General features: G+C 40.2%; 4 protein-coding genes across 5 annotated transcripts; 3 read left to right on the top strand and 1 right to left on the bottom strand.

The window, feature by feature from the left end:
* Positions 1–2,269: 2,269 nt before the first annotated feature.
* Positions 2,270–7,241, bottom strand: toe1 (target of EGR1, exonuclease). 2 transcript variants are annotated; one of them, XM_029525232.1, is made up of 9 exons: positions 6,899–7,241; positions 6,684–6,724; positions 6,409–6,505; positions 6,024–6,182; positions 5,746–5,859; positions 5,052–5,200; positions 4,005–4,167; positions 3,436–3,724; positions 2,270–3,312 (listed from the first exon to the last, which is right to left on the bottom strand). In XM_029525232.1, exons 1-9 carry the CDS (start codon positions 7,010–7,012, stop codon positions 3,008–3,010), a joined length of 1,431 nt encoding a protein of 476 aa, XP_029381092.1. In that variant the 5' UTR covers positions 7,013–7,241; the 3' UTR covers positions 2,270–3,007. The 2 variants fall into 2 exon arrangements, with proteins under 2 accessions (XP_029381092.1, XP_029381091.1); XM_029525231.1 differs by having other exon boundaries at positions 2,270–3,724.
* Positions 7,242–7,487: 246 nt separating this feature from the next.
* LOC115058049 (THAP domain-containing protein 1) lies at positions 7,488–10,913 on the top strand. Its single transcript, XM_029525349.1, has 4 exons — positions 7,488–7,922; positions 8,254–8,413; positions 8,640–8,815; positions 9,090–10,913. The coding sequence occupies exons 1-4, from the start codon at positions 7,773–7,775 to the stop codon at positions 9,471–9,473; spliced, it is 870 nt and encodes a 289-aa protein (XP_029381209.1). The 5' UTR covers positions 7,488–7,772; the 3' UTR covers positions 9,474–10,913.
* A 2,742-nt stretch (positions 10,914–13,655) lies between these two features.
* Positions 13,656–16,935, top strand: selenop2 (selenoprotein P2). Its single transcript, XM_029524681.1, has 5 exons — positions 13,656–13,670; positions 14,335–14,589; positions 15,320–15,532; positions 15,876–15,984; positions 16,636–16,935. Exons 2-5 carry the CDS (start codon positions 14,363–14,365, stop codon positions 16,933–16,935), a joined length of 849 nt encoding a protein of 282 aa, XP_029380541.1. The 5' UTR covers positions 13,656–13,670; positions 14,335–14,362.
* A 1,033-nt stretch (positions 16,936–17,968) lies between these two features.
* On the top strand, positions 17,969–23,582 carry elovl8a (ELOVL fatty acid elongase 8a). The gene is made up of 8 exons (XM_029524679.1): positions 17,969–17,974; positions 20,092–20,158; positions 20,277–20,464; positions 21,138–21,218; positions 21,466–21,522; positions 21,630–21,744; positions 21,874–22,001; positions 23,415–23,582. Exons 1-8 carry the CDS (start codon positions 17,969–17,971, stop codon positions 23,580–23,582), a joined length of 810 nt encoding a protein of 269 aa, XP_029380539.1.
* Positions 23,583–24,428: the final 846 nt, after the last annotated feature.

The raw sequence follows: 24,428 nt of genomic DNA, 5'->3' as shown, positions 1-24,428 counted from the left end.
ATGGCACTTGTCCCCATAACCAAATATAAACTAACTTTAACCCTTTATGTCCCATGTTGTTCCTCTGCAACCATCATTAAAACAGCTCAGCTCTTCTTCGTATGTTTGGATTATTGTCACAGACAGAAAGTAAGAGGAGGATGACATCTGATGGACAAACAGACAGGAAGATGAGAAGGACCAGCAACAATCAGTTTCTCTGGGCTAGAAAAAGAGAAGAATGTGGCCCACATTTGGGCTGGATTTATTTTGTTTTCTAGACTGATTTGTATATTCAGCATTATTTTTTTGTTATAGTTTTGAAAATGTTAAAAATTACTGTACATATATTGCATGTTTGTATTAACAGCTGTTTACTTATCAGTCTCACAGAAACATTGTTTGATATCAAACCTCACTCCTTCACACACAACTCGTCTCCAGCAGTACAGACCAGAGTCAATATTTCTATCACCTTCTGCCTCTTCTCTAGCTGGATTGTCTGGTCACTGTAATATCAAGGTGAAAATGTTTCATCTGAACTGATGCTAAAGCAGCTGTGAATACGACCATTAAGCAATAGCAAACACATAATTAGCAACATTAAAGTAACTGAGGCAATTAAGACTTTTGAGCCCAAATATGTTAATGAGAGTGAGCAGGAGCAATATGATGTTTACGTTGATAATGCCAGACATTAAACAAATGTTTGAAATGCTTTGGTTGTATGTTTAACACATAGATGTGCAATGTTCTTGATCTCCAGAGCGAAAGTCTTGTACAGATTTAACTGTATTTTTCTGTCTGCTTATTTATATTTTATAGTTCTTAGGTGGGTGGAGTAGGGTAGTGCTACTGTAGGTGACTCTTGAGTGTCTTGTTTGGTGAGCTTAGAAATAAACTATGAAACCACCAAAGTTGTATTTGTGGTTGTTGAATGGCGCAACAACTTATTCAATAATTCAAGAGTTTATTGTTCTCTAATCTTTCCCTGATCTACTTTTTACACCTCAGCTACTGCCAGTTTAGAAACTCATGAACATTATTATTAAAGTACTTTTTTCTGCTCTTATTATTTCCCCAGCTGAGCTGCTGTTCAAGGTATTAGATTTTCTCTGTGTTGTTGATGATTTGGTCTTAAAGATGACAAATGGGCCTATATTTCTTTAACGATGCCCAGTTACTAGTGAACCATGGAAATAACTCAACTATGGGATCAAACATACCATCAGCAAATGCAATGTAAACGACGACAACAACAATGAACAGTAATAATAATATTAAACAATAAAAGCATACTTCTTTGCTCAGATGATATTTGGACACATCAGTTGAACTGGTCAATCATTTTAAGTTAAAATTTTATAGCTTTTGTAAATAATCAATTTTGATGAATGACTAAGAGAACAGCAGCACAGCAGCATAGTGGTTAGTGCTGTTGCTTCACAACAAGAAGGTTGTGGTTTCAGTTCCCAGGGCTGGGGACTTTCTATGCAGAGTTTGAATGTTTTCCACATGCTTGAGTGGGTTTCCTCCCACCGTTCAAAGACATCATGTTTGGGTTAATAGGTGACCAAAATTGTCTGTAGGTCTGAGTGCGGGTGTCTGTTTGTTTCTGTTAACATATAAAGCTCTTAATGGCCAATCTCCATCATATCTCAGAGAGCTCATAGTTCCTTACTGTCCTAGCAGGCCACTCCGCTCTCTAGATGGAGGTTTACTTGTGGTTCCTAGAGTCTCCAAGAGTAAATCTGGAGGCAGATCTTTCAGTTATCAGGCTCCTCTTCTATGGAACCAACTTCCAGTATTGGTCCGGGGAGCGGACTCTTTAGCAATTTTCAAGATCAGGCTTAAAACTTTTTTGTTTGACAGAGCTTATAGTTAAAAAGTTAAAGTCCTCTACTCTTTAGCTATGCTGCTGTAGGCCTTGGCTACTGGGGGAAGGACTGAGCATCTCTCTTTCTCTCCCCCTCCCTCCCCCCTGCAACCGCTGATAAGAACCATGCTTCTTAAAAATCACTGTTTCTTCCAGTTCTAAGCATTTATTATGCATTTACTAACCATGTTCTGCCAAAGTCTCTGTCTCTCCCAGCTCCTCTCCTCTCCTCTCCCTCCCTCCTTGTCCTCATCCTGCAGGTGGTGACTCATCGCCATCCCATGTTCCTGCTGCTCCCATAGCTTCATGAATTCTGTACTACAGCTCATCTCCATGAGCTTCATGTAGCAACATGTTCCTGCCTACACCCTGCCTCTCTCAGACTGTGTTTTATCACATTATACGACAATCAATTTGTCCTTTTAATGTTTAGCCAACAGTAAAAACATAAAATCATTCAAGTTACTAAATACAAGTAAGAAATTGTTATTAACTGTAAATCAAATTTGGTGGGACAATCAAATGTTCACAGCTATTCTTAAAAAAAAAAGTTATCACAATAACTGTTTTCAATTGACCAATGAATGATTCACCTAATTGGTGCTGGACATAAAGGGACCATGACCCTTGTAGACCTTCATCTGTACAAATTCCCCAGATCAGAAAGCAAAGCTGCACATTCTCTCAGGAAGTACTTGAGCTACTTGCTAACAAGAAAAATGCTAACATTAATATTTGCATGTGTCACGCAAATTTACTATCTTAGTTTAGCATATGCACATGTTAACATTGAATCAATTAACAAAAAGTGCAGCTGAGGCTGCTGAAAATATAATTTTTGCAGGTAATTGATCAGACAGCAAAACTCTGCAGATGAAAACGCAGTGTGGAAAGTCAACAACCTATTATCCAGCAATCCATCAAAAACATTTAATAAAATAAAATGTTGGCTTCATGGTAACCCTACAGGAAAATTCAAAAGTCACCAAATTAAGCAGGATTCATCCTCTGGGTACCATGAATACCAAAGTTTCAGTCCAAATGCCCAGTCCTCAAGATGTTTCAGTCTGAAATTCAATGTCATCCATACAGCCACACCTTTAGCATGGCAGAAAAAAATTCAACCTCACCAAGTTATAATTCTCCTGCACACTACATTCTACGTCCCCAAACCATCTCCATCTTCTGTACATGGGCCTTGGATGATTTGGAGAAGGTGCTTTTGACCACGTTGAGAGGGGTTGCCTTGCCACTGAGGTAAACTTTGTTGAGACAGGTAGGAAGCCGTGTCTGCTCGTCGTGCGCTACAGCTTCAACTACATCCTTCTTGATCAGAATACAAGAATGGGCAAAGATGTATCCTGTCATAAAGGCGTCAAACCCGGCCCGATGCGTTCCTGTTTCAATCTTCTTCTGAGCTTCAGTTCCAGTTGAGAGGTCGTTTAACTCCTCTCTCCCTGCATCTCTTGTGCTTTCTACATTGTCTTCTATAGTTTTCATGTTTGTGTCCTTATCTGTTGTGGCTGCTGTTGCAGAGTTCCTGCTGTCTGTACTGCCCTCACACACTCTATTCCCTGCACTGTCTGTTGTCAAGTTACCTCTTTCATTATCCATTGGAGGTTCATTCTCTGTGCACAATGCTGTTTTTTGGTGGACATCTGCAGTTTCCTCTTGATCCACCTCCATGTGGCATATTTTCTTTTCAGGAGCAAAAGAGGCCTCTGACTCCTGCCCTCCACCTTTCTTCTTCTCTCTGTGTCTCTTTCTCTTCTTTCTCTTGTCCTCCTTGACTTTCTCATCTTGGAGAACGATCTGGTTAGTGTCATGTGATAATGGACACTGAGAACCATTTCGACACCAGCCAAACGCCTATCAGACAAAGGTAAGGCAGTTGGTGAAAAATATTTACATACAAATACACACAGATGACTTGGAGTGTATATGGTGGGGGTGGTGAGGGTGTGCCACTTCCATCTTAATAATCAGTCTATGGGTCGAACAGGCACAATAACAGATGTAAAAAGGAAAAGACAACGGGAACTTTCCTTAGTTCCTCAACTCCACTACATTTATTTAATTTTACTTTAGTTCGGGAGGTTCCAGAGAAAATGTGAAAGCTTCCCCAGGGTGAAAAAAGGTCAGAACTCACAGAGAAGCACTCGCAGATATCAGTCCTTCCTTTAGGAGAAACAACAGCAAGACACTCTTTGTAGTCCACATAAGTGGACATGTGGCCAGTGTACTGACAGAACTCTATATGGACATGAGGACCAGTCTTTCCAGAGGTCAAACTGCGGCTGTTATCCAGCTTACTAGAAGATGGGCAAAACACAAGGAAACAGAGGGACAAATAATTCAATAACACACTCATTTTAAAAGTTTGTTTTGTGGTAATGCTACCAGAGGATAAGAGATGTCTCAACAAAAAGGACACCAAAAATGTTCAGTTGATGCTGGGGAAAAGCTGTAAATGTTTGTGTGAATAAAACAGGATGACAGCATGATACAAGAGCTAGGAAATGACAATCTGGAATCTGTTCAATAGTGTTTCAGGACCGAGCTTCAAAGGAGGAAATCTTTATTACTGATCGCAGAGGCAAGTGAAGTTTCCCTTATATCTCTTATTCTGAAGATGTTTAATGAAGCTTGATTAATCAAGGAGAAAGCAGGAATCAGCAAAGCAGTGATCCCTCCATAGTTTCACCTCAGTTCTGAGGAAGGGTCCATGTCTCTGGCCTTTACAGTTTGGAAAGAAAGATATGTTGATATCCAAACAATCCACTAGACATAACAAACAAACATGATTTGTACAGACCTAAGTGTAGTCTAATGAACCCTGAGCCACTTGTTGGTGACCATCCAAGATCCGTTATCAACTTTGGCTCCAGCAATACCAGCAGGAACCCACAGCTGTGTCAGAAAGAGTCACCTTCTTAGCACCTTCCACAAAGTTTAGTACAATATCTGGGGCACTGGGATCCTTGGCCTTATAGTAACTTTTTACCAGGTCTCCCTCATGGTGAAGAGGAAAAATACCCTCATGCCCTCCCAAAATTCCACCCAGTTCTGGTTCCTTTGACAAATTGTTGTATAGAGTTTGTAACTTAAATGAAGTGACAATAAGAACCTCAGACTCTAATATAATTCACTTTTTGTCTGATTTATTGTTGTGTTAATGCTGTGTCTTATTACTCACCATTTCTTATAGGCATACTCCAAATAGGAGGCAGGGAGCCGCAGCTCAAATTCAGTGACGTATTTGGTGTCATAGATGCCAGCTGGAAACATCTCAGACAAGTCAGCTGTGAAGGTGCCCAGACGCTCAGGCAGATGAGCATAAAAGCTCTAAGGGTAAAGACCGCCCCACAAAAAAGAAAAAAGAAGTCATTAAATAAAAACTGTATGTTCTGAAAAAGTCGCCAGTTAACCCAAACATGCATGTCTTTGGACGGTGGGAGGAAACCCACGCAGACATAGGGTGAACATGGAAACTCCACTCAGAAAGGCAACAGCACTAACTACTATGTCACCTTGCTGACTGTTGGATGACGTAACAGTAAAAATATTTTTGGTGCCAACCTGTACAGATATAGAGTGTGTATACTGTCAGGCAGAAAAATATACAGTGTATGTGTGTGTGTGTGTGTGTGTGTGTGTGTGTATATATATATATAGAAAAGAACGGAAAAAAGAAAGGGTATATATATATATATATATATATATATATATATATATATATATATATATATATAGGGTTATATAGGGTTAGCGTTTTTCTATATATATATATATATATATAAAAACGCTAACCCTTTCTTTTGCAAATTAAAAGAGCAATGCATATAACTTATAAAATCCCAAGAGTGAATTTCTGAAGATAAAGAAATTACTTGGTAAAGAAAGGCCATGTCGATGAGGCCGTTGTGGAGAACCAAGGGTTTCCTGGCACGCAGCAGTTCAGTAAATAAAGCCCTGATGTGGACACCCCGATTGTCAGATCCTTCCTGGCAAAGTAGGAAGGGAGGGAAAGCACAGCAAGAAACTGAATAATGACATCTGAGAAGGTTCTGTTATCTTTGCTAAGACAAGTAAAATAGAGAGTACTGTGGGCAGGGGAGAGGGCTCAGAACACACAGTACAACATTAAGCATCATGTGGGCATCATCACCTTATTATTTCCCTTGCAGTACGGGATTCCATGGGCGTACTGCTTGTTAAAGTCAAATCCATGCTGAACCAAGAACTGGACTGACTGGGGCTCTATGATGTACTCCTCTGAACACAGCAGGGTGAGGTTATACACCTGGACCAGGTATGTCTCTGCAGCCTGGCAAAAATAAAAGGAGAATAATGCAAACATCAAAGTCTGTACTAGTAATATGAAAGAAGGGTGCTATGGCAAATCCTCAAATGTGGCAGTAAAGGAGTAAGCAGTAAAGTATGTGTGAGGAAACTTTAATAGTTATGCCTGCTATTATAATTACTACAATGTACAGTAAATGGAAATATGTGTTCCAAAGTTTGAGCCAGTTGGATGAGACACCATCTTGTACCTTGTCATTTAGCTTCTTGTAACACGCAATTCCCAGGGAGAGGATGGAGCGAGAGCGTGCTGCATGGCATATGGCTTTATATCGGTCCTCTATGGATCTGAAACATTGCAGTGAGCGTCAGGGCACATTCGAGAGATATGCAAACACCAAAAAGCATTTCATCAATGACACCTATCTCTGGTACACATTGGTGCGTGTGTGATGATCACATGATACTGCTTCATGTCTGAATAACAGTGTTGGGAAAAGGAGAAAGCAAAGATGTTTTTACTCACTCAGCCAGCAAGGATTTCCTGTTTCCAAGACCACTCAGCTCCTACAACCACACAAAGCACTTCAGAATTCATCAACAAGACTGATGCACAACCTCTGAGCTTATAATCACACTGACTACATTAATTTCTCTTAAGTGATAACACTCAAGGGGGGGAACTAATAGGTAATTTCAATGAGGTTCAAGCTGGTCAGACACCCAGACATTTGCACTCACCGTGTCTAATGCAACGAAGGACGATGTTTTAATAGCCACCACCATAGCTGGCCAGAGCTCTTTGAAATTGTCACTCTGGACATCAATGACTGGCACTACCAGTGAAGATGCCATGCTCGCCTCAACCCTGGGTGCTGTGCAGATCAACTCACAGCTCTTCTTCGCGGCTGGTATGTCCTTTGCAGTAACCAATGCTAACTACAACACTATATCTTGCTAAATGAGCTAACTTATAAGCCCTTCATTTTCTGCAGGTTTACCTTGGTACTAACTGATATGTTATCATCACACATTTTCTTCACACTTACAGAAATGTGGTTCAACCGTAAATATGTCAACGTGCTTCTCGGGGTCCTCTAACAACCAACTCATAGTAGTTGGACTACTGCCTGAATATAAATAATGCTTTTTGACTACAAGTATGAAAAAAACTATACCAAGAAAACTCAATATTTTTATCATAACTTTATTTTTTTTATTTAAAATTAAAATTTCTCGTTGAGTTTTTTGCTTTTTGTCCCCCATTTCAGTCAGGCGTTTATAATAGACACATATAAACAACCGTCACTCCAGCATCCAACCACCGAAGAGGAGTTCGCCATTTTGGCTCAAACAAACTAAGAAACATTTTTATCTCGGCGAAACTTGTTTAAATGGTATCCGTAAAATACACTGTAAACATCTGCGGACATCGCACTTGTTTACAGTAGTAAACATTTACTGCGGCTGCAACTTTTTCTCCCGTTTTTTAAACAGCCGACGTGGTTAGCTAAAAGTAATGATTGGAAAGCTCGGCTCCATTGAGCTCCATTGCCAACCAAGCTAACTTATCGGGTTGCCAAAATTAGCATCGCTGTTTGTTTAAAGTGTTGCAATGGGAGGCTGCTCCGCTCCTAACTGCTCCAATTCAACCAGCATAGGCAAGCAACTGTTTCGGTTCCCCAAGGACCCTGACCGAAAGAAGAAGTGGGTGGTGAACTGTCGTCGTGACTTTGAACCAACTCCTCACTCCAGACTCTGTCAGGTAGGTTCACACCGACGCTGGCATCCAGCTGTCTGCGAAGCACTTTAATGGAGAAGATGCATTCTCAATGTGGAAGAGTCAGACAAGAGAGAAAGGCAACGTTATTAGTCACATATGTATTTAGTTGTACCAGCCTCAGTTTCTCTAGTAATCCCTCTCATTCTATCTAACTTATGAACCAAAATACCTTTTATGTCAGTTACTGTCTTCAATTAGTTATGTCACATTAGCTAAATTTTGCACCATCTGTATGCAGGACCCTTTTTCCCTTGTTAAAGCTGTATCCTTGGGTGGATGAAATGCTTCAGTGTGCATCTTCTGTTTACCCAAGGATCACTTTGAGCAGAGCCAGTTCGAGGAGATAGCCAGGTCTCCAGCAGGAGGAAAGAAGCTGAAGCCTAATGCCATCCCAACTCTGTTCACTGTTGGGGACCCTCCTTATCCTGCAGTCACCATTCCATACATCCTGGTGCCGCTGAAACCTGACCCAGGTAACTGACAGATCTACAGACCTTTTTAGCCACGTCCTTCTAGTAACATTTGAGGTTTTGTTCCCAGACTGCCAAGCACTGTAGTGCTTTACTCTGCAGTGCTTGACGCACTCATCTTTAACTGCTTTTTCCATTTCCGGGTCGCGGAATCTGTTGATTATACCATCAAAATATACCAGACCAGGGAGGTCATGCAAGACCAGTAAAACAAGGTTTTATGTCTTAGTGGATAAAGAGCAGAATTTTGGGGACCATGGCTATGCCCGACGCAATCCTCTGCCTGGCATGGAAGAGGATGACACAGAGAGGGTGGGTGAGGACCAGCAGCCCTGCACACAGTGTCAGCTCCTCAAGAAACAGTTGGAACAGGAGATGCACCACACTGCAAGGCTTCGGAGGGAGGTCGGATATTTTCTTTTTCTTTCTTTCTTTCATTTTATTTTTTTATTGAACATTAAAAGAGCTACAATTAGTGTCACTGTGTCAGACTTATTAAATATTTGATTTTAGCTTTACAACCTGTATAAGCTTTCATCTCCTGATTGCCTAATTAAATTACTAGTTATATTTATGTGTTAATTGTGTTGAATTTGATGTGCAAATCTGATTTTCTGATCTACAAATGAAGAGAGTTTTGCTTACTTAGTTTTTTTTACTTTCCCTTTTTGTGTGTCAGGCAGAAGAGATGAAGAGACGTCTTTATCGCTTGGACCGGATTGAAAAGGGCCTCCAAAACTTTCTCTATGAGGACCAGATTCGTGCTCTGTCTCTCACTAAACGTTCCCGTCGGGCTGTCTGGTCTCCAGAGACCATCCTGAAGGCCCGAAAGATTCGCTGTGCAGTTGGGGCAAAAGGCTATGAGTATTTGAGAGAGCTGGGGTACCCATTACCCTCATACAGAACTCTGTGTAACCGCCTTGAGACAAAGATCATGGTTACGACTGACATGAGCTGTGAGGAGCTGGCAGAGCTGGGACTCGGGCTCATGGCCACTTGTGACAGCCCCACTGAGGGTGTTGGGGACAATGATGAGGAAGAACTGATTGGTGTTTTATCCTGATCTTGGTGGATTATGTAATCTATTCACTATAACCAAAGGAAGACTGCAGTGTTAAACCAGGGGTCCCCAACCTTTTTTGTGCAAGAGACCGGCCTTTAAAGTGTGGCGGATAAATACAACAAAATAAAATGATATGATCGGCATAAAAACTGTGCTGTTTTCTAAATATAATAATAAACGTGAATCCACTCGTATGCGACTTTATTAGCAGCGCCGTCATAACATAACATAACACAACAACGACATGGGTAATATCCTCTCTGCCCTCTAAGCCCTAACCTTAATGCAGCTTTGTTTTTCTTGGAAGTCACAGGCTCTTCTTCTGTCTCCTCACTGGGCCTTTTCCCCTTCGCAAAGAAACCTTCCAAAGGCATTTGTTTTTTACTCATTTTGCTACATTGTGGGTTTAATTTTAACAGTAATGTATCACATGACTGAGACAAGTGTCTTGACATGCATTAAGAGTGAGTCATAGACGGATGTAATGGAGCGTATCTGGTCATTTTTCAAAATAAAACATTGTTCAGATTCAGATAGTAAATAAATTGGAAATAATGTAAGTTATTTATTCTTTCTGTGCGGTCCGGTACAAGTGACCCACGTACCATTACTGGTCCGCGGCCTGGGGGTTGGGGACTGCTGTTTTAGACAATAGACAGATATGCAGATTTGATTACAGTGTCAGAAGATGGTCTTGTTAAAACTTCTTAGCTCAACTGTTATAAACCTAAGCGTCAATATAGCTTTCTCTTGACGAAGATCATAAGTTCATGCTTTTCAATTGTCACCTTATTTTGCTTTTGATCTGCATTACTAAGGCATGTCTTTGCTTTATGAGATGGTGGGGCTTGCAGCCATCTTAGGCAATGTTCTAATGGCGTCTATTACCACGATCTAAAATATAGTGTCAAACGTGATGAGGTGCACCGCATAGTTTGGAGAGGCAGATTAATGCTCTGAGGTTGAGTTTTTGTGTTGGCAGACAAATTTGCACAAAGCCTGATTGTTTCACTCACTGTGTTTACATGTACAATATACTCTGGTTTTACCCAGTGTACTCAAATAAGCTCATAATGAGTAAAGATATAAGTACTTGAATATTATGAGGACTGGCTTTTATGCTTTTACATTAAATTCACTTGATATGCATTTGTTAGCGACACACAATTAGGATAAAAGTGCGTGTCTGGGATGATGTGTTTTGAATTTAAACAGAGTCACTGGCCTCTGGTCTATGCTACTGATTTGATATGACTTGCTCTATTACAGATCTGTCCAGGGGTTAATTTCCCTAAGTCAAGCAGCAAAACTGAAACCTTTCCAAATTCCTCACAAATGATTACTTTTACGCTGAGCAAACTCTTGAAAATGAAATTGAAATGAAAAAAAAAAACAAACAAACAAACCCCCAAAAAATCTAAACCCTACACTGATAGATAACCAGTGTAATTCTACACTACATAGATTTTACTTAGTTGAGTGTTTGATTTTTTTTTTATTTTTTTTTTTATTTTTTTTAACTTGTCTTAAAGTGTCCATGTTTGCAGTGCTTTTGTTTTTCACCAGGATGTTTAAGGAATCCCAGCAAGACACTCTGCATCTGAAACATTAAATAAAGCCACCACAAAAAATTCTATGTATTTTATTTTTTTTTGTCAGACATTCACACATGTTCTTTTCACTGCAGCTAAAGGCATGCTTTGGTGCATGTCAAGCAACTCACTGGCAGATTAACAGCATTGCTGGCATTGCTACACTGGAGAAATTTGAGGGATGAAGCTGGTGCATAAAGCTTCAGTTAAAGTTGTCTTCACTGAACAGAACAAATAATGAAATTAGCTCTGGTTCAGTTTGGACTTTGAGCAAATCATTCACATGAAAGATTAGATATTTGTTTTGCAGCTTGCTGGTAACCTGATGTGAACTGAAACATAGATAACATTAAGATTGATATACAGCAAATGTCACACGTCACATGCAGGTTAGTGTGGGTTGACAAGTCCATTAAAGTCCAGTACAGAATGTCTCTATACACCACTTTGTTTCTTTTACTTTGCCTGTCATTGATTTTTGGCCTGTTTCCTCATGTGATAGTGGAACTGTAGGCTTGTTTGTCATTGGTGACATTCACCTCTGCACCGTTCAAAGCCTGATTCATGCATAGTAAAGCAAATATGATTGTCCCTCTGTCCCTCTGATGGTAAACAGGACCAACTGTCCAGTCGCACTAGCAGCTCTGCAAGGACAGGAGTGTTTTAGGCTCGATGCCAATGTCAACAAGCTAACATGGTTATGATGATGATGCTAATATCAGGCATGCGTAATGTTAGTAATGTTCACCATTTTCATTCAGCTGACTGGCAAACCAAATAATTATACTACATTTGGTCATTTAGCAGACACTGACTTCAGTCATGGGACCACACCCAGGTTTCTGTGCAGAAAGGGGAGGCTACTACTTCATACAATGAGATCAAATCACTTTAACAACTGTTCTCTGTTAATAAGAATTCAATTTGTTTAGTAAGTATTTGCCATCGATCTGATACTGTGACAGTTGAATATTGGACTCAACAGAAGAGCTTCAAGAGGTAACAGTTCATCCTCAGGGGACTAGCAGTGAAAAAAACAATCTGTTCCCTGGCTGAGACATTTAATGTAAACAAACTTTTCAACCTCATGGTGGCACTAGTAGGAAAATCAAGGGATTACCAAAGTCTGCCCATAAATTGCAAAAACATAGCAATGTGGTTCAAACTGGCCGACAAGGTAACCAACTAGATAACTAAAGGTCTCCACCAGCCTTTGTTTAAGAAGTGACAGGAAGTTAAACTGATTCTATTCTTAAAAGTTTAAAGGTGAGCATCCACTGAACCAGGGTCAGCTCATTGCACTGTACTAACAGTGTAAGTACAGTGCAATGAGTGTCCAAGAAGTCAGGATTCATGGTAAGCAGAGCAGTGCTTCACATGTGAGTGCACTGTTGATGTCCAGCTACAAAGTAACACTAGAGGAGCTGCTCACACCACCATAAAATCAAATCAAATCAAATAAATGAGGGCAGAAGTACACGCCTAACCACTCACATTACTTTTTACACTGCTGATTTCCCGTTAACATTCTTCAGCAGCACAAGATTCACCAGCATGTAGCACTCTATCTGTCTAAATTTATGGTGGTTGGAGAGCTGGGCTGGTCTGCATCTGAATGCTGGTTCCTTTTATTCAATCAGTCAGGCTCAGGACTGACAGAAAGGACTTTTGTGGGAGGGGGGGGGTTGGTCCTCGGGTTGGCTGTGTCTGAAATCTCAGTGAGTCTTGTGTGCTTGATTCAAGATGCAAACCAATTGTAAACGTTGATTGTAATTGTAATATTGTTAATGTAATTAATCAGTGGCTGACAGCTTAGTTATACCCTGCATGCATCAGTTTGTGGCTTTTTTTTTTTTTTTTGTACATGCTAATATGCAGAGTTGTGCATGCAAGGCCTCGATGAGATGGATGACCCCGGGTGGTCCCTGAACGCCACTCCATACAGGGTGACTTGTTTGATTATACAGTCAAATACTTCAAACCAAAGTCTTCTTTGCTTAAGTTCATTCACTGAGGTTGGCTGAGGCAATGATCCGTTTTGGGATCTGCTCTATTGATCGTCAAGGAGTTTTGATGATTTCCGATTGTTAACTCAAGGATTCAAATCATTTGGTGAAACTTGGTAATTGAAACTTGATGTAATGGTTGCCTGATGCTGATACAAAGACTGTTCTGTTTCTCTTTGGCTCTTATGATGTCTTTTTTTCTTGTGTCTCTCTGAGCGTTCATTTATATTGATGGTTACTGTTACTGTATAATATATAGTTGATTTACAAAATACTTTGTTGTGATGGTGGGGCCTCTGGGGTCTGTGTAGTCTGTGGTCCCTTTCATCCTGCCTTTGCTCAGCAGAGACAGATCCACCAGTTATTTACCCATTTAGTTTGTGATGTGATCTTGGCTGGTGGTCTAGAGAAGATCCACTGTGTCAGGCGCAATCCTGTCTTCGCATTTAAATCATCCGCCAACAGGACCTCATTATCTCTCGCTCTCTCTTTCTCTATTTGACTTGGGGGAAGTGCTTGGAAAGGCCCAAAGGGTTTAAATACAACAGGGCTTTACTGTCTCTTGTTGTGAGTCACAGCAAGAGAGTGAGAGGGCAGAGGTAAGAATTTTACTTTTACTACCTTATTTTGAACTGTAAACGATAAAATATGTTATGAAGTTATTTATTTTATTTTTTTTTGCTATCTGTTTTATGATTGCGTTCTCAGCCTTCATGTCTTCTGCTTGTGACGCATACGCTGCTGTGTTATGTTGGCTGTGATTATTTTCACAGAAAGACAAACTGATGGAGATCAAATTTGCAACGTAACAAATTAATTTTAATTAATTTTAATTCAAAGAGGGAAGAGAATTTGACAGGATCTGACCCAGAGCACGTGTCAGGGTCTCTGTCTGTCTGTTGCCTGCTGCCAGCCTGTCTGTCCATTTGTCCTGACATTCTTCTACCTGTTGGCTGCTTGTCCCACAATAAGCTTGTTTTGCTGATTATTTCCGCATGTGATGAGACAAACAATGAGTGTGTACTTTTTTTAATCATTTGGGGATCAGATCGGAGTGTCCATTTGGTTCAGGGCTGGAGAAACAGGCCAAAAACTGAATCTGCTGTGAAAGATTAGACTTCCTGCTACTGCACAGACTGCATTCATATCCAGTGAATTCTAGTTACATTACATCCATTGCTTATGCCATTTTGCTGCCCTCATACTCTCACTTCTACGTCTTTCTTGTGAGAATAAAAAGATCATTGTGTTTTTTTCCCACAGAGTTAGCTGTTGCAGCCAGGGAGGAACAATGCACTCGCTCGCTTGTCTCTGGCTGTACGCGGCCCTGCCAGGGGTATTGTGGGCCCAGCATGTCACTCTGATGGTGGAGGGGGACAATAACGCCTCCAGGATCTGTAAACCCGCCCCCCACTGGGAGATTAAGGGCCAGGTACCCATGCAGGAGGTGCTGGGAAACGTGGTGGTGGTGGCATTGCTAAAGGCCAGCTGACAGTTCTGTCTCACTCAGGCCCAAAAGTAAGAAAACATTTTGTTTTCGATAACAGTAAGAAAAAAGAAGTAAGAAGTAAGAAAATGTATAATTATATGGTTATTTATTTCATTTCCATTCCTCGTCTTCAACACAATTAAGCATTATTGGAGAAATGTTTTGTATTTTACATTTTGTACAAAATGCAAAAAAAAAAAAAAATTGTAATCTCTACATAATGGGACTCAACAAGTCATTTGCATCAATTAGCATACATTAATGGGACTCCTGCAGGTTTATTTGCAACACATTTCACCTTATCATCAGTTTTTCTTGTGTACACACTTTCTGTTAGTTAATGAACAAAAAAGTAAGCAATACAACCTAGTATCTGTCCATAATCCAGAATAAACACTTGTGTAAGCACCTTCTTTACATGTTTAAAAGGGAATCTTAGACTTAAAGGTCTCATGTGGACTCATTATCATATTTTACATTTAGGTTATTTAAAATAGCAGGTATAAATATATGCAAAATATCTGAGATATCAGCAATAAAGGCAAAGAATTTGCAACTTCTCTGCTTATACCAGCACCGCTGAGATACATATTAATCACTGGCCACCCTTACAAATATTTTTAAAGAGGTTTGGAATGGACAGTATTTTTGGACATTAGCTGGTGTCTGTAGTGTCTTGTAGTTCTTTCCTGACCTTAATTTCAGATGGTGAGTGTAATTATTTCCATCTTTCTCTCTCTCTCCATGCGTCCTCTGTAGAATCAGTGGCCTGCGTGAAAGGCTGACACGCAGCAACATGACCGAGGTGTCCTTCATGATCATAAATGAGCAGGAGGCTCACTCCAGAGCAATGTACTGGGAGCTGAGCAGAAGAGCACCCCCCGGTGTTCCTGTGTACCAGCAGACACCAACTCAAGATGATGTGTGGGAGGCCTTGGATGGGGACAAAGATGACTTTCTGGTCTACGACAGGTAGGGCTGTATGCCTCTTCAGCTCTGTGATGAGACCAGAGACCAAACAAAAAATGAGTATACTACATTTTTCTTAAGAATCTTGTCTAATCAGTTTTGACATTGCTCTACATAATTAATACACATTTCCAGCTACCAGTTTCTGGATTAACCCAGAATTTAAAAGTATAACCATTGTTAATGTGCTAATTGAGCATGCAATGGTATTTGAACCAAGGCCAGAACAGGGAAAAGGACTCTCGAAGATAAAAAAAAATATTATTTCCATAGCCATCATACAAGAAGGAACCACTAACAAATCAGTTTACATTTTGTGTCTCTGTGCCGTTCTTATTTCTTCCAGGTGTGGTCACCTCACCTTCCATATAGTGCTGCCTTACAGTTTCCTACATTACCCCTATGTAGAGGCAGCGATCAGAGCCACCTATCAGAAAAATATCTGCAACTGTTCTGTGAGTCACACCCGGAAACGCACAAGTGTGCAAATACTGACAAACACACAAGTGGTTGTGAATAGTAACACATTGAATATTTTCAAAATATTAAAAATTAAAAAAGCTGCTTTTGAATTAAAGCAACACAGCAATTTTATATTAATTATGGACCGAAAAAAAAAAAAAATTGTAATGTGAAAGTGGATATTCATATTGACAAACCCTGAGAATTATCACCAACTCTGCACTTAACAGCTCCACTGAAGCATATTAGCCTCTTAAAGCCTGAGTGTTTTGATTTGTTTTATTCCCTTTAAACAGCTCTTCCACCAGCAGTTTTTTTGGGAAAAGGCTCTGAACTCAGAGTGCACGACTTCCTCAGTCTCAAACAGCAGACAGATGATGTTAGCAACAATGAGCCAGTGAACACAGCCAAGTATTTATCAGCTCAAGAACTAACTTTTTTTGTAGAGACCAAACAGAACCAACTACACAGTGTATTGATCAAAAACACAACTAATGACGATATTGTGTTAAACCTGCGGCATGTGTAAACAGATATGCTCTTTTCCCAAGTGTCCAAACCAGTGGATTTCAGCAACTCAGATAATTTTATCTAAGTCAAGCATTATTTGACTTAATCTTATATAGATATTTTATCTTCACCAGGTAAACTCTACTTTAAACAGTGACATGAGGAATGGGACGACACAGCTGAACATTGAAACAACAACCAAATTACCCAAGATCCAATTGGATACTGATGGTCCAGAGAAAGGAGAAAGAGAATTGGAAAATCCTCAGCACATCCATCATCATCACCATACTCATCATCAACAGCGTGAAAGCCATCACCATCGTCATAGCGACCATAATACAAGTCAGTCCCAGCATGAGGAAGACAAAAATCCGGAGGCTCCTTCTATCGGCCATGATCATGGTCCTCAGCATCATCAGCACCATCATTAGCCACTTAAACTTTTATGATCTTCTCTTCCAGCTTTAGTCCGTTAGAATCTGATCAATTAGTATTTCATTTTTATTTGGAAAAGTACAACAACCCACAGAGTAGTTGAACCCGTTTTGAACAGTGGCAGAGTATTTGTACACCTCTTCCATCCATGTGGATGTAGGAGCGGGTTGTTCCCTAGCTGCTCCCATTAATGAAGTCTACAGTGTAAAACCTGCTGCAGGAGGCTGTAGGTGGATGTGTGGGGAGAGGTGGGGTGGACCAAGAGCTTCTGTCATCCACACAGGGCCAGAGGATGGTGGAAGCTACTGCTGCGCGGACCTGAGTCAGGCTACTGTCTAAACTGGGCTCTGTCCTCCTCCAGTGGTTGGCTGTGCTGTTTACTGATATTGATGCATTGACGAAACTTGGAAAGAGATGGATCAATTTATACATTTAGTGTTATGTATCATGCAAGGACTGCAGTAACTTTAATGCACCTTTTCATGGCGATCCATATGTCTTAGTGTTTATAGAGTATAGACAGTGTGTGTGGCTGTACAATAGGGCTCTTTGAGTGATTATGTAGGTTAACCTTATCAAATCATTTTCTGTGTTTTCTGCTCTTGTACTCCTAAAAAGGTACTTTTAGGGTGTTATTTTGGTTTAAAGAAATGCTAAATCTAATTATTACCTTTTATCTCTGAAAATTTTTCAAAATTAAAATTGACTGAAACTCCTGTATATATTTTCATTTCAAATAAAGACATCGGACTTTTTTAGTTTATCTCATATTTATAAATATACATTCTAACCCATCAAAACAAAATTCTGATGAACTTTATTATGAAATGTGTTGGAAGGGATTTAGCTGGAAAGGACTTGCTACAGTCGTGTAAGAGAATGCGCTGCCATATGCCAAGCTGAACACACACACACGCAGACTTTCAAACACACAGAGAACAGGCAGCTTACTGCAGTGCAGCTCAACATATGGTGGAGATGTGCTTGGTTTGACCGGTAGATGAGCTGAGAAAGAAATCAGCCGTCAGAATGAAGGTAAGGTCACTTCCTCCTGTCCAGAACCTGTCAGCATTAAAATCAGCTATAGATGTTTCAGTTTAACAGGAGGTCCATCAGACCTCATGACCCAACATGTCTGAGAGGTGACAGATAAATGGTCAAACAACATTAGCGACTAAGAGATATCTGTAGTCAACATTTCCAGAAGTTTTTGCAGGAACTACACTGAATGAGTTACATCAGCTGTGTAAATGGCCACTGTTGTGTAGATGATTCATCTTTTCAATATAATAACAATAATACTTTTAACCATAATAGTTCCGTTCGTGTACTCCTATGCTTCATCTCTTGTTTTTTGTTTTTTTTTCCTCTCATAGGTTTCCATTCAGTAATACTCTAAATGTTAAACCCCAGCAGGTTGCACAAAGCTCTGTCAGGGATTTCAGTCTGTAAATCCTTGTGAAGAGCTCCAGCAGAAGCTAAAGTACTTAGTTGTGTACAGACACTGTCTTCCTTCAATATAGTAATTATTTCATTTTGCTCACATGGCATTCTGAGCAGAACGCTGTCACTGAAAAATCCCTTCAATATATTGATACATATTCATATTCACACATCCTTTGAAATTGTATTAAAAAAAATCTTAATACATTTGATTTCACCTTCTGTGGAGTGAGATTTATACCAAAAACTATTGGACAAAATGTATTTGGTCAGGAGAAAGAGTGGCTGTGACTATTAAAACACATACACACACACAAAATCGTGTAAATTAATTGACTATGTTCTTTAGGGTTAGATGTCATAGTTATGATGAAGGTATATTTTTAGAAAACGGATTGTGATTTCAGATTCTATCATTGTGTGCTAAAAAGTGATCAAACTATACGCACAGGTTTGTCCTTTCTGCAGAGCAGCAATCTGCTATGCAATAAGGAATGAGGAACAGAGGGAGAGAGGTCTGCTGAGGTAAAGATTATCCACCTGATGTAGTCCTTTCCCTCAGTGCAAACCTCAAACCCCACCTTTACCAAAAGATGCTGACTGCAGATTTTTAGAACCATTCATTCTTAATTGAAAGGTTCAATTGATATACAGATGAATTAATTGGATTTATCTGCCTTTTTTTCCTCATACCAAAGAATTACATTTTGGTCAAGAAATACTAGAATCCTCTGTCAGAGGCCCTCCAGTGTTTGAAAAATTGCAAATGTTTAAATTTAAAAATGTTTCATTTAAACACGTCACACATATTCAAAATGGGAACTTCTCCCCAGCTCATGAAAACCCCTAAAGCACAATCGTACACATTATGTTGATGTAAAGTACAACGTATATTTACAGACTAACACCTGGGACTAAACCTCAGCCTGATAACAGGATGACACCACAGGGGGGAGCTGAAGTCATGACAAATAAAGTCATCACTTTGTCACCCCCCCCCCCCCCCCCACCATCTCCTTGTCTGCAGAGCTTTCACTAGATGGCAGCACTGTCTTATATGAATCACTCCTGGAAACCCATCACCCTGGCGTCCACATTAGGTAGCCATTCATCTGGAGGATTATTAGTTATTATCCATTATCAAGAGATACGTTTGGATTAGTGAGCATAATCCCCTAGTTATAATCCTCAGATCATCTATGGGTGGTTTAATCAAATTTGCAATGATGTGTTCTTCTTATTGTGAGTCAGGAGGCTCCAATTTATCAATTTGAATTTATGGAGTTGCCCTGTGATGTATTTTCCTCAACCTATCTTTTATGTGTACAATAAAGCACAATTTCTACATTCTGGTGCACACTTTGCTTTGATAACATCTTGGTGGAATAGAACAAAAATGATAAACTAGTATTGAAACATTGCCTAGTATTAATACAAATATTTTGAAGAAGCAATAAATAAAGGTAGTAGAAACTGATAAAAAAGTTAGTACATAAGGTAGTTCTGATTGTATTGGGCGTGGAAGAGTTTTTATTTTGTCAGTCTGTGAACATATATTTTCTACAAAGACAGTTTATCTCTTTGTTATTTGTTGCTGATTTTTTTTTTCTCAGCTGCATCTTTCCCAGATTTACCTTTGAACAGAGTGGGAGACTTTCCAATTACTGTATAATAACAAAATTTCCCCTGCACTTGTGTTTCCGTTACAGGTTTCTCAGGCTGTCACCCTGTGGCAGAAAGTCCAGTTATTCTACCAAGGCATCCTGGAAAACGGAGGCAAGCCATAATTTTGCCTTGTCACTAAACAACCAAATATTCCAGTTATTATATTCTTCTATCAGACCTCGACATGCTTGCTTGATTTCTGCTTTTTATTTTGTTTTTTTCACTCCAGACAAGAGAACAGATGGCTGGCTGCTGGTCCGCTCTCCTGCTCCAATCAGCTGCATCTTCCTGTGCTATCTGGCCATCATATGGGCCGGGCCAAAGCTGATGGCAAAGAGGCAGCCAGTCAATCTCAAAGCTGTCTTGATAGGCTACAACTTTGCCATGGTCTGCCTGTCTGCCTACATGTTCTATGAGGTATGACCACACTGCGTGGGAAACCTTAGTTAGGGAAGCAGAAGGGCAGCGGGGCAGGATACTGAGGAGGCTGAGGAGTCCAACACAAGTTTCAGAAAGATGCCAAGCCACTTTTAGTATTTAAAGTTGCTTTCAAATATATCATTTTTTGAACAATGGATTAAATAAATATGTGCAGGTGAAAAGGGCCACTCATGCTGGTGAACTCTGGCTCAGTGATTCCACTCAGCTCTTTAGGAGCTTTCTAACATTTTCAGGTAATTGGTTTCATTGTAAATCCCGCATCTCTTCTGTACTTTTTACTTCACTCTTGTTCTTCTTTATCTAAAAACCCGAAAGAAAAACAACTTAATTTGCTTTCAGCCACGTATAGATCAGATGCACAAATCCAAACAAGTATTAAAAATAATAAGCTCTCGACTCAAGGTAATATGTAAGTTCTCTGCTTGGGGCTTATTTTTGCACCCAGTGGTGAGAAGCATCATTTACCGCAGCTGCATGTGAGCTTGAACAGATGTAACTCTCAGTGGATCCTGAGATGTGTCCTGGGAATGGTGACATTTGTCAGTCCAACAGGAAGTGATTTCACTCATGACAAAATGGGATGAATGGTCCCTGAGCTGATTGAGAGAAACCAAAGCCAGAGATGAAAGCAGCCTTTGTCTCTCTCCAGTTCACAGCCTCTTCCTGGTTGTCCAGATACAGTCTGCTGTGCCAGCCAGTCGACTACAGCGGCAGCCCACTGGCCATGAGGGTAATCTTTTTACTACAGCTGACTTTATGTGACAATAAAATGATAGATAAAGATCTTCTGGATAATTTGAAGGTTACAAACCTTCAACCATAACTAAACCTTCAAATTATATAATCGCATATTCACATATCACCTGAATTTTGTTTGCATGTACTCTGTACTCCACTTATCTGGAACAGAGGTAAGCTTGGTTATGGTTGAATTTTAAAGAATGGATCAGCAGATGTTTTTTCATCTTGTGTCACAGATGGCCAGAGTGTGCTGGTGGTTTTACTTCTCCAAAGTGATAGAGCTGAGTGACACTGTGAGTGCAAAAGGAGTGAATGATATAATCCAACATAATCCCTAATTTATACTATCATTTCATAAAATGGCCGTGATTTTTTTTCTTTGTGTGTTGGTGTGGTTCAGATATTTTTCATCCTGAGGAAGAAGAACAATCAGCTGACCTTTCTCCACGTCTACCATCACGCCACCATGATCTTCAACTGGTGGGCAGGGGTTAAATATGTGGCTGGGGGCCAGTGTGAGTACAATCCACCAGCCCACTCTCACAAGATGCCACGTAAAGTGAAGAAACTGTGCAAACATTGACCATTTCTTCCCAAACTGACACGTGTAAAATGCAACACTCATCTTGTGTGTCTGTTTGTAGCTTTTTTGATTGGCCTGATCAACTCCCTGGTCCATGTGGTGATGTATTTATACTATGGCCTGGCGGCTCTGGGACCCAGCATGGCCAAATACCTGTGGTGGAAGCGTTACCTCACCTCCCTGCAGCTGGTCGGTAACCGAGAATTCAGTTTTGACAGTGCTGAAATGGGGACCTCCCGTTTCGACTCATGTCATCCTGGTCGGCTGTTAGCATGGCTAGACAGATTAGCAGCACTGATGCGCCTCAACTAAAGACTGCCCTCTGGACCATCTGTTTTCTTTTAATAGAGTTGTTGAGGAAACAATGAATTCCATGATGGTTTTTTTTTTTTTTTTTTTAATACATATGGATACAACATATATAGGTCAGTACGGTGGCTAATGCCATTATGTAACAATAATTGACCTTCATGGTGACCCACAAGCCTTTTCCAGTTGGCTTCACAATTTAGTGACCTGAAGCTAAAACAGCTCAGATGATTGAGGAGATTGTTCATTACTGTGTATGTATGTATATGAGTGGGGGTTCTTTTGTGTATTCTGTAGCTAATTATGATACACATTGAAATGGGAGGTGAGTGGAATGCACAGCTGCTCATTCATACTCACAATTTCCACCCTGGTGTCATAATGCCACCTTTTCCAGCTAACATTAGCATTTGTGTGCGTCTATTGTTAAACTGTTAATAATGTTTTTAAGACTCTAGCATGAAAATCTCTCTCCTGAAACAACCCTGAATGCATATGTATGTGTTTTTGTGTCTGTGGCACACAGGAAAGTTAAAAAAAGGTAGTTTATATGTGTTTTTGAAAGCTGATGATCGAGGCGGACAATTTGGGGATTCTGTTTAACCTTGAAGCCAAGTTTTTGTTGCCTTGGCTTATGTTTTTGTTGGGGGTGAAATTCAAATCAGTTTTCACAGTGATTTTTCACTTTTAGCAGGCAAATTTCATTTTAATTACTAAACCCATGGTAAATATACAGTGCAATGTGTTTTGATGCAGACAAATGTTGCAGAGACTAAAATCACCATTGTGAGGAGATTTCAAAATATCAAGATTGTCCATTGTGTGTGACGGACAGAGCCCAATAATATTGCGGTATTATTTATAGCTCGAGCTGTTCAGCTCTTTATGACAGTAACATTGTGTTGGAGCTGATGCCTTCAATCTGTGATGTCTGTACTGAAAGAAAGTCTCCCGAAAACCAGAAATCAGTTTTCTTGTAGCACTTGAAAGACAACAGATCATTCTTTCCTGCCATGGAGTTTCAAAAACTTGCAAATTTTGAAACAGACACACACTAACTAAAAATAAATCCTTTTGTAGACTTCAAAGACTTCCAAGTCAACTCTAAAGTTCGAGGTTTAATGGTGATGTCGAAGTCTTGTGACAAAGACCTTGGCCAGACTGATGCTAACTTCTGGGTTTGTCTATATAATAGGTTTTGCTTTCCTTGATCAATGTGTTGAAGCATTCTGAAAATGGTTTAATCTCTCTCTCCCTCTTTTATTAATGTCTGTCTGTCTCTCACCCACCCAGCTCCAGTTTTTCATGGTAACCATCCACACCACCTACAACCTGTTTGCTGACTGCGACTTCCCTGACTCCATGAACATAGTCGTGCTGGCCTATTCACTCAGCCTCATTGCACTCTTCAGTAACTTCTACTACCGCAGCTACATCGCTAAGAGGACCAAGAAGACATGAGGACAAGAAGGGCCGGGGGACATCAGGTGTTTTTGCGAGAGCTCTGTCAGGACAGAGAAATGAGCTAAGATGAAAGGATTTGAACACAGGGATGACAGAGAGGATAAAAAAAGCAATTTATACTTATCTGTTATGTTAATTACTTTATGTCAATTATTTTATGTTAATTACTGCATTTTTTCATGGGCAAATACATTATCGTGTGTATGAAAAATTATACAAACTGAGAAGTGGGGCATATTTGAACAAGTAAATCCAAATGTGTTATGAATGACATATTAGTGCCATGGACACACAAACACACACACACACACATTTCCTGCACTTGAGGGTCTTCCATTCATTCATTTCCATTCATATTATCATCTAGTACAAGCAAAGTCAACACACATTAACCTCTGTTTCATCAGTCCCCTCCCCCAGCTGCTAATAGATGAGACTTTCTAATCACTACTAGAGACGCTTTATTCTTCCCTTACACCCATTGGCAGGCGGTCATAGCCAATCAACTGTTAGCTGCTATTAGCTCTGTATCCTGCTCTTCTCATCTATTCCTCCCCCTGGCCCTTTTGTAGAGCAGGGTCTCCCTCCCCATGCAGTTTAATCTCTCTTCGTCAACAGGGAGGCCCCAGCCCACCTCACAAACCCCCCCCCCCCCCCCCCCCCCCCGCCCCATCTGTCATGCTGTAGAAATATAATTGCCTGTGTCTCATCTGCTCCCCCTTGTGGTCATGATCTATTACAAGAGCGACAATCTTTTTCGCCTTCACATTACATTTCCTCCCACCGTCATCACTTCTTCCCATTGTGTGGACTATCTAATTCTCTACTTTTATCTCCAGTAGC

The sequence above is a fragment of the Echeneis naucrates genome, chromosome 17 (assembly GCF_900963305.1).
Source record: "Echeneis naucrates chromosome 17, fEcheNa1.1, whole genome shotgun sequence".
NCBI lineage: Eukaryota > Metazoa > Chordata > Actinopteri > Carangiformes > Echeneidae > Echeneis > Echeneis naucrates.
Note: the sequence above shows the minus strand (reverse complement) of the source record. Positions and strands in the feature narration are given on the sequence as shown.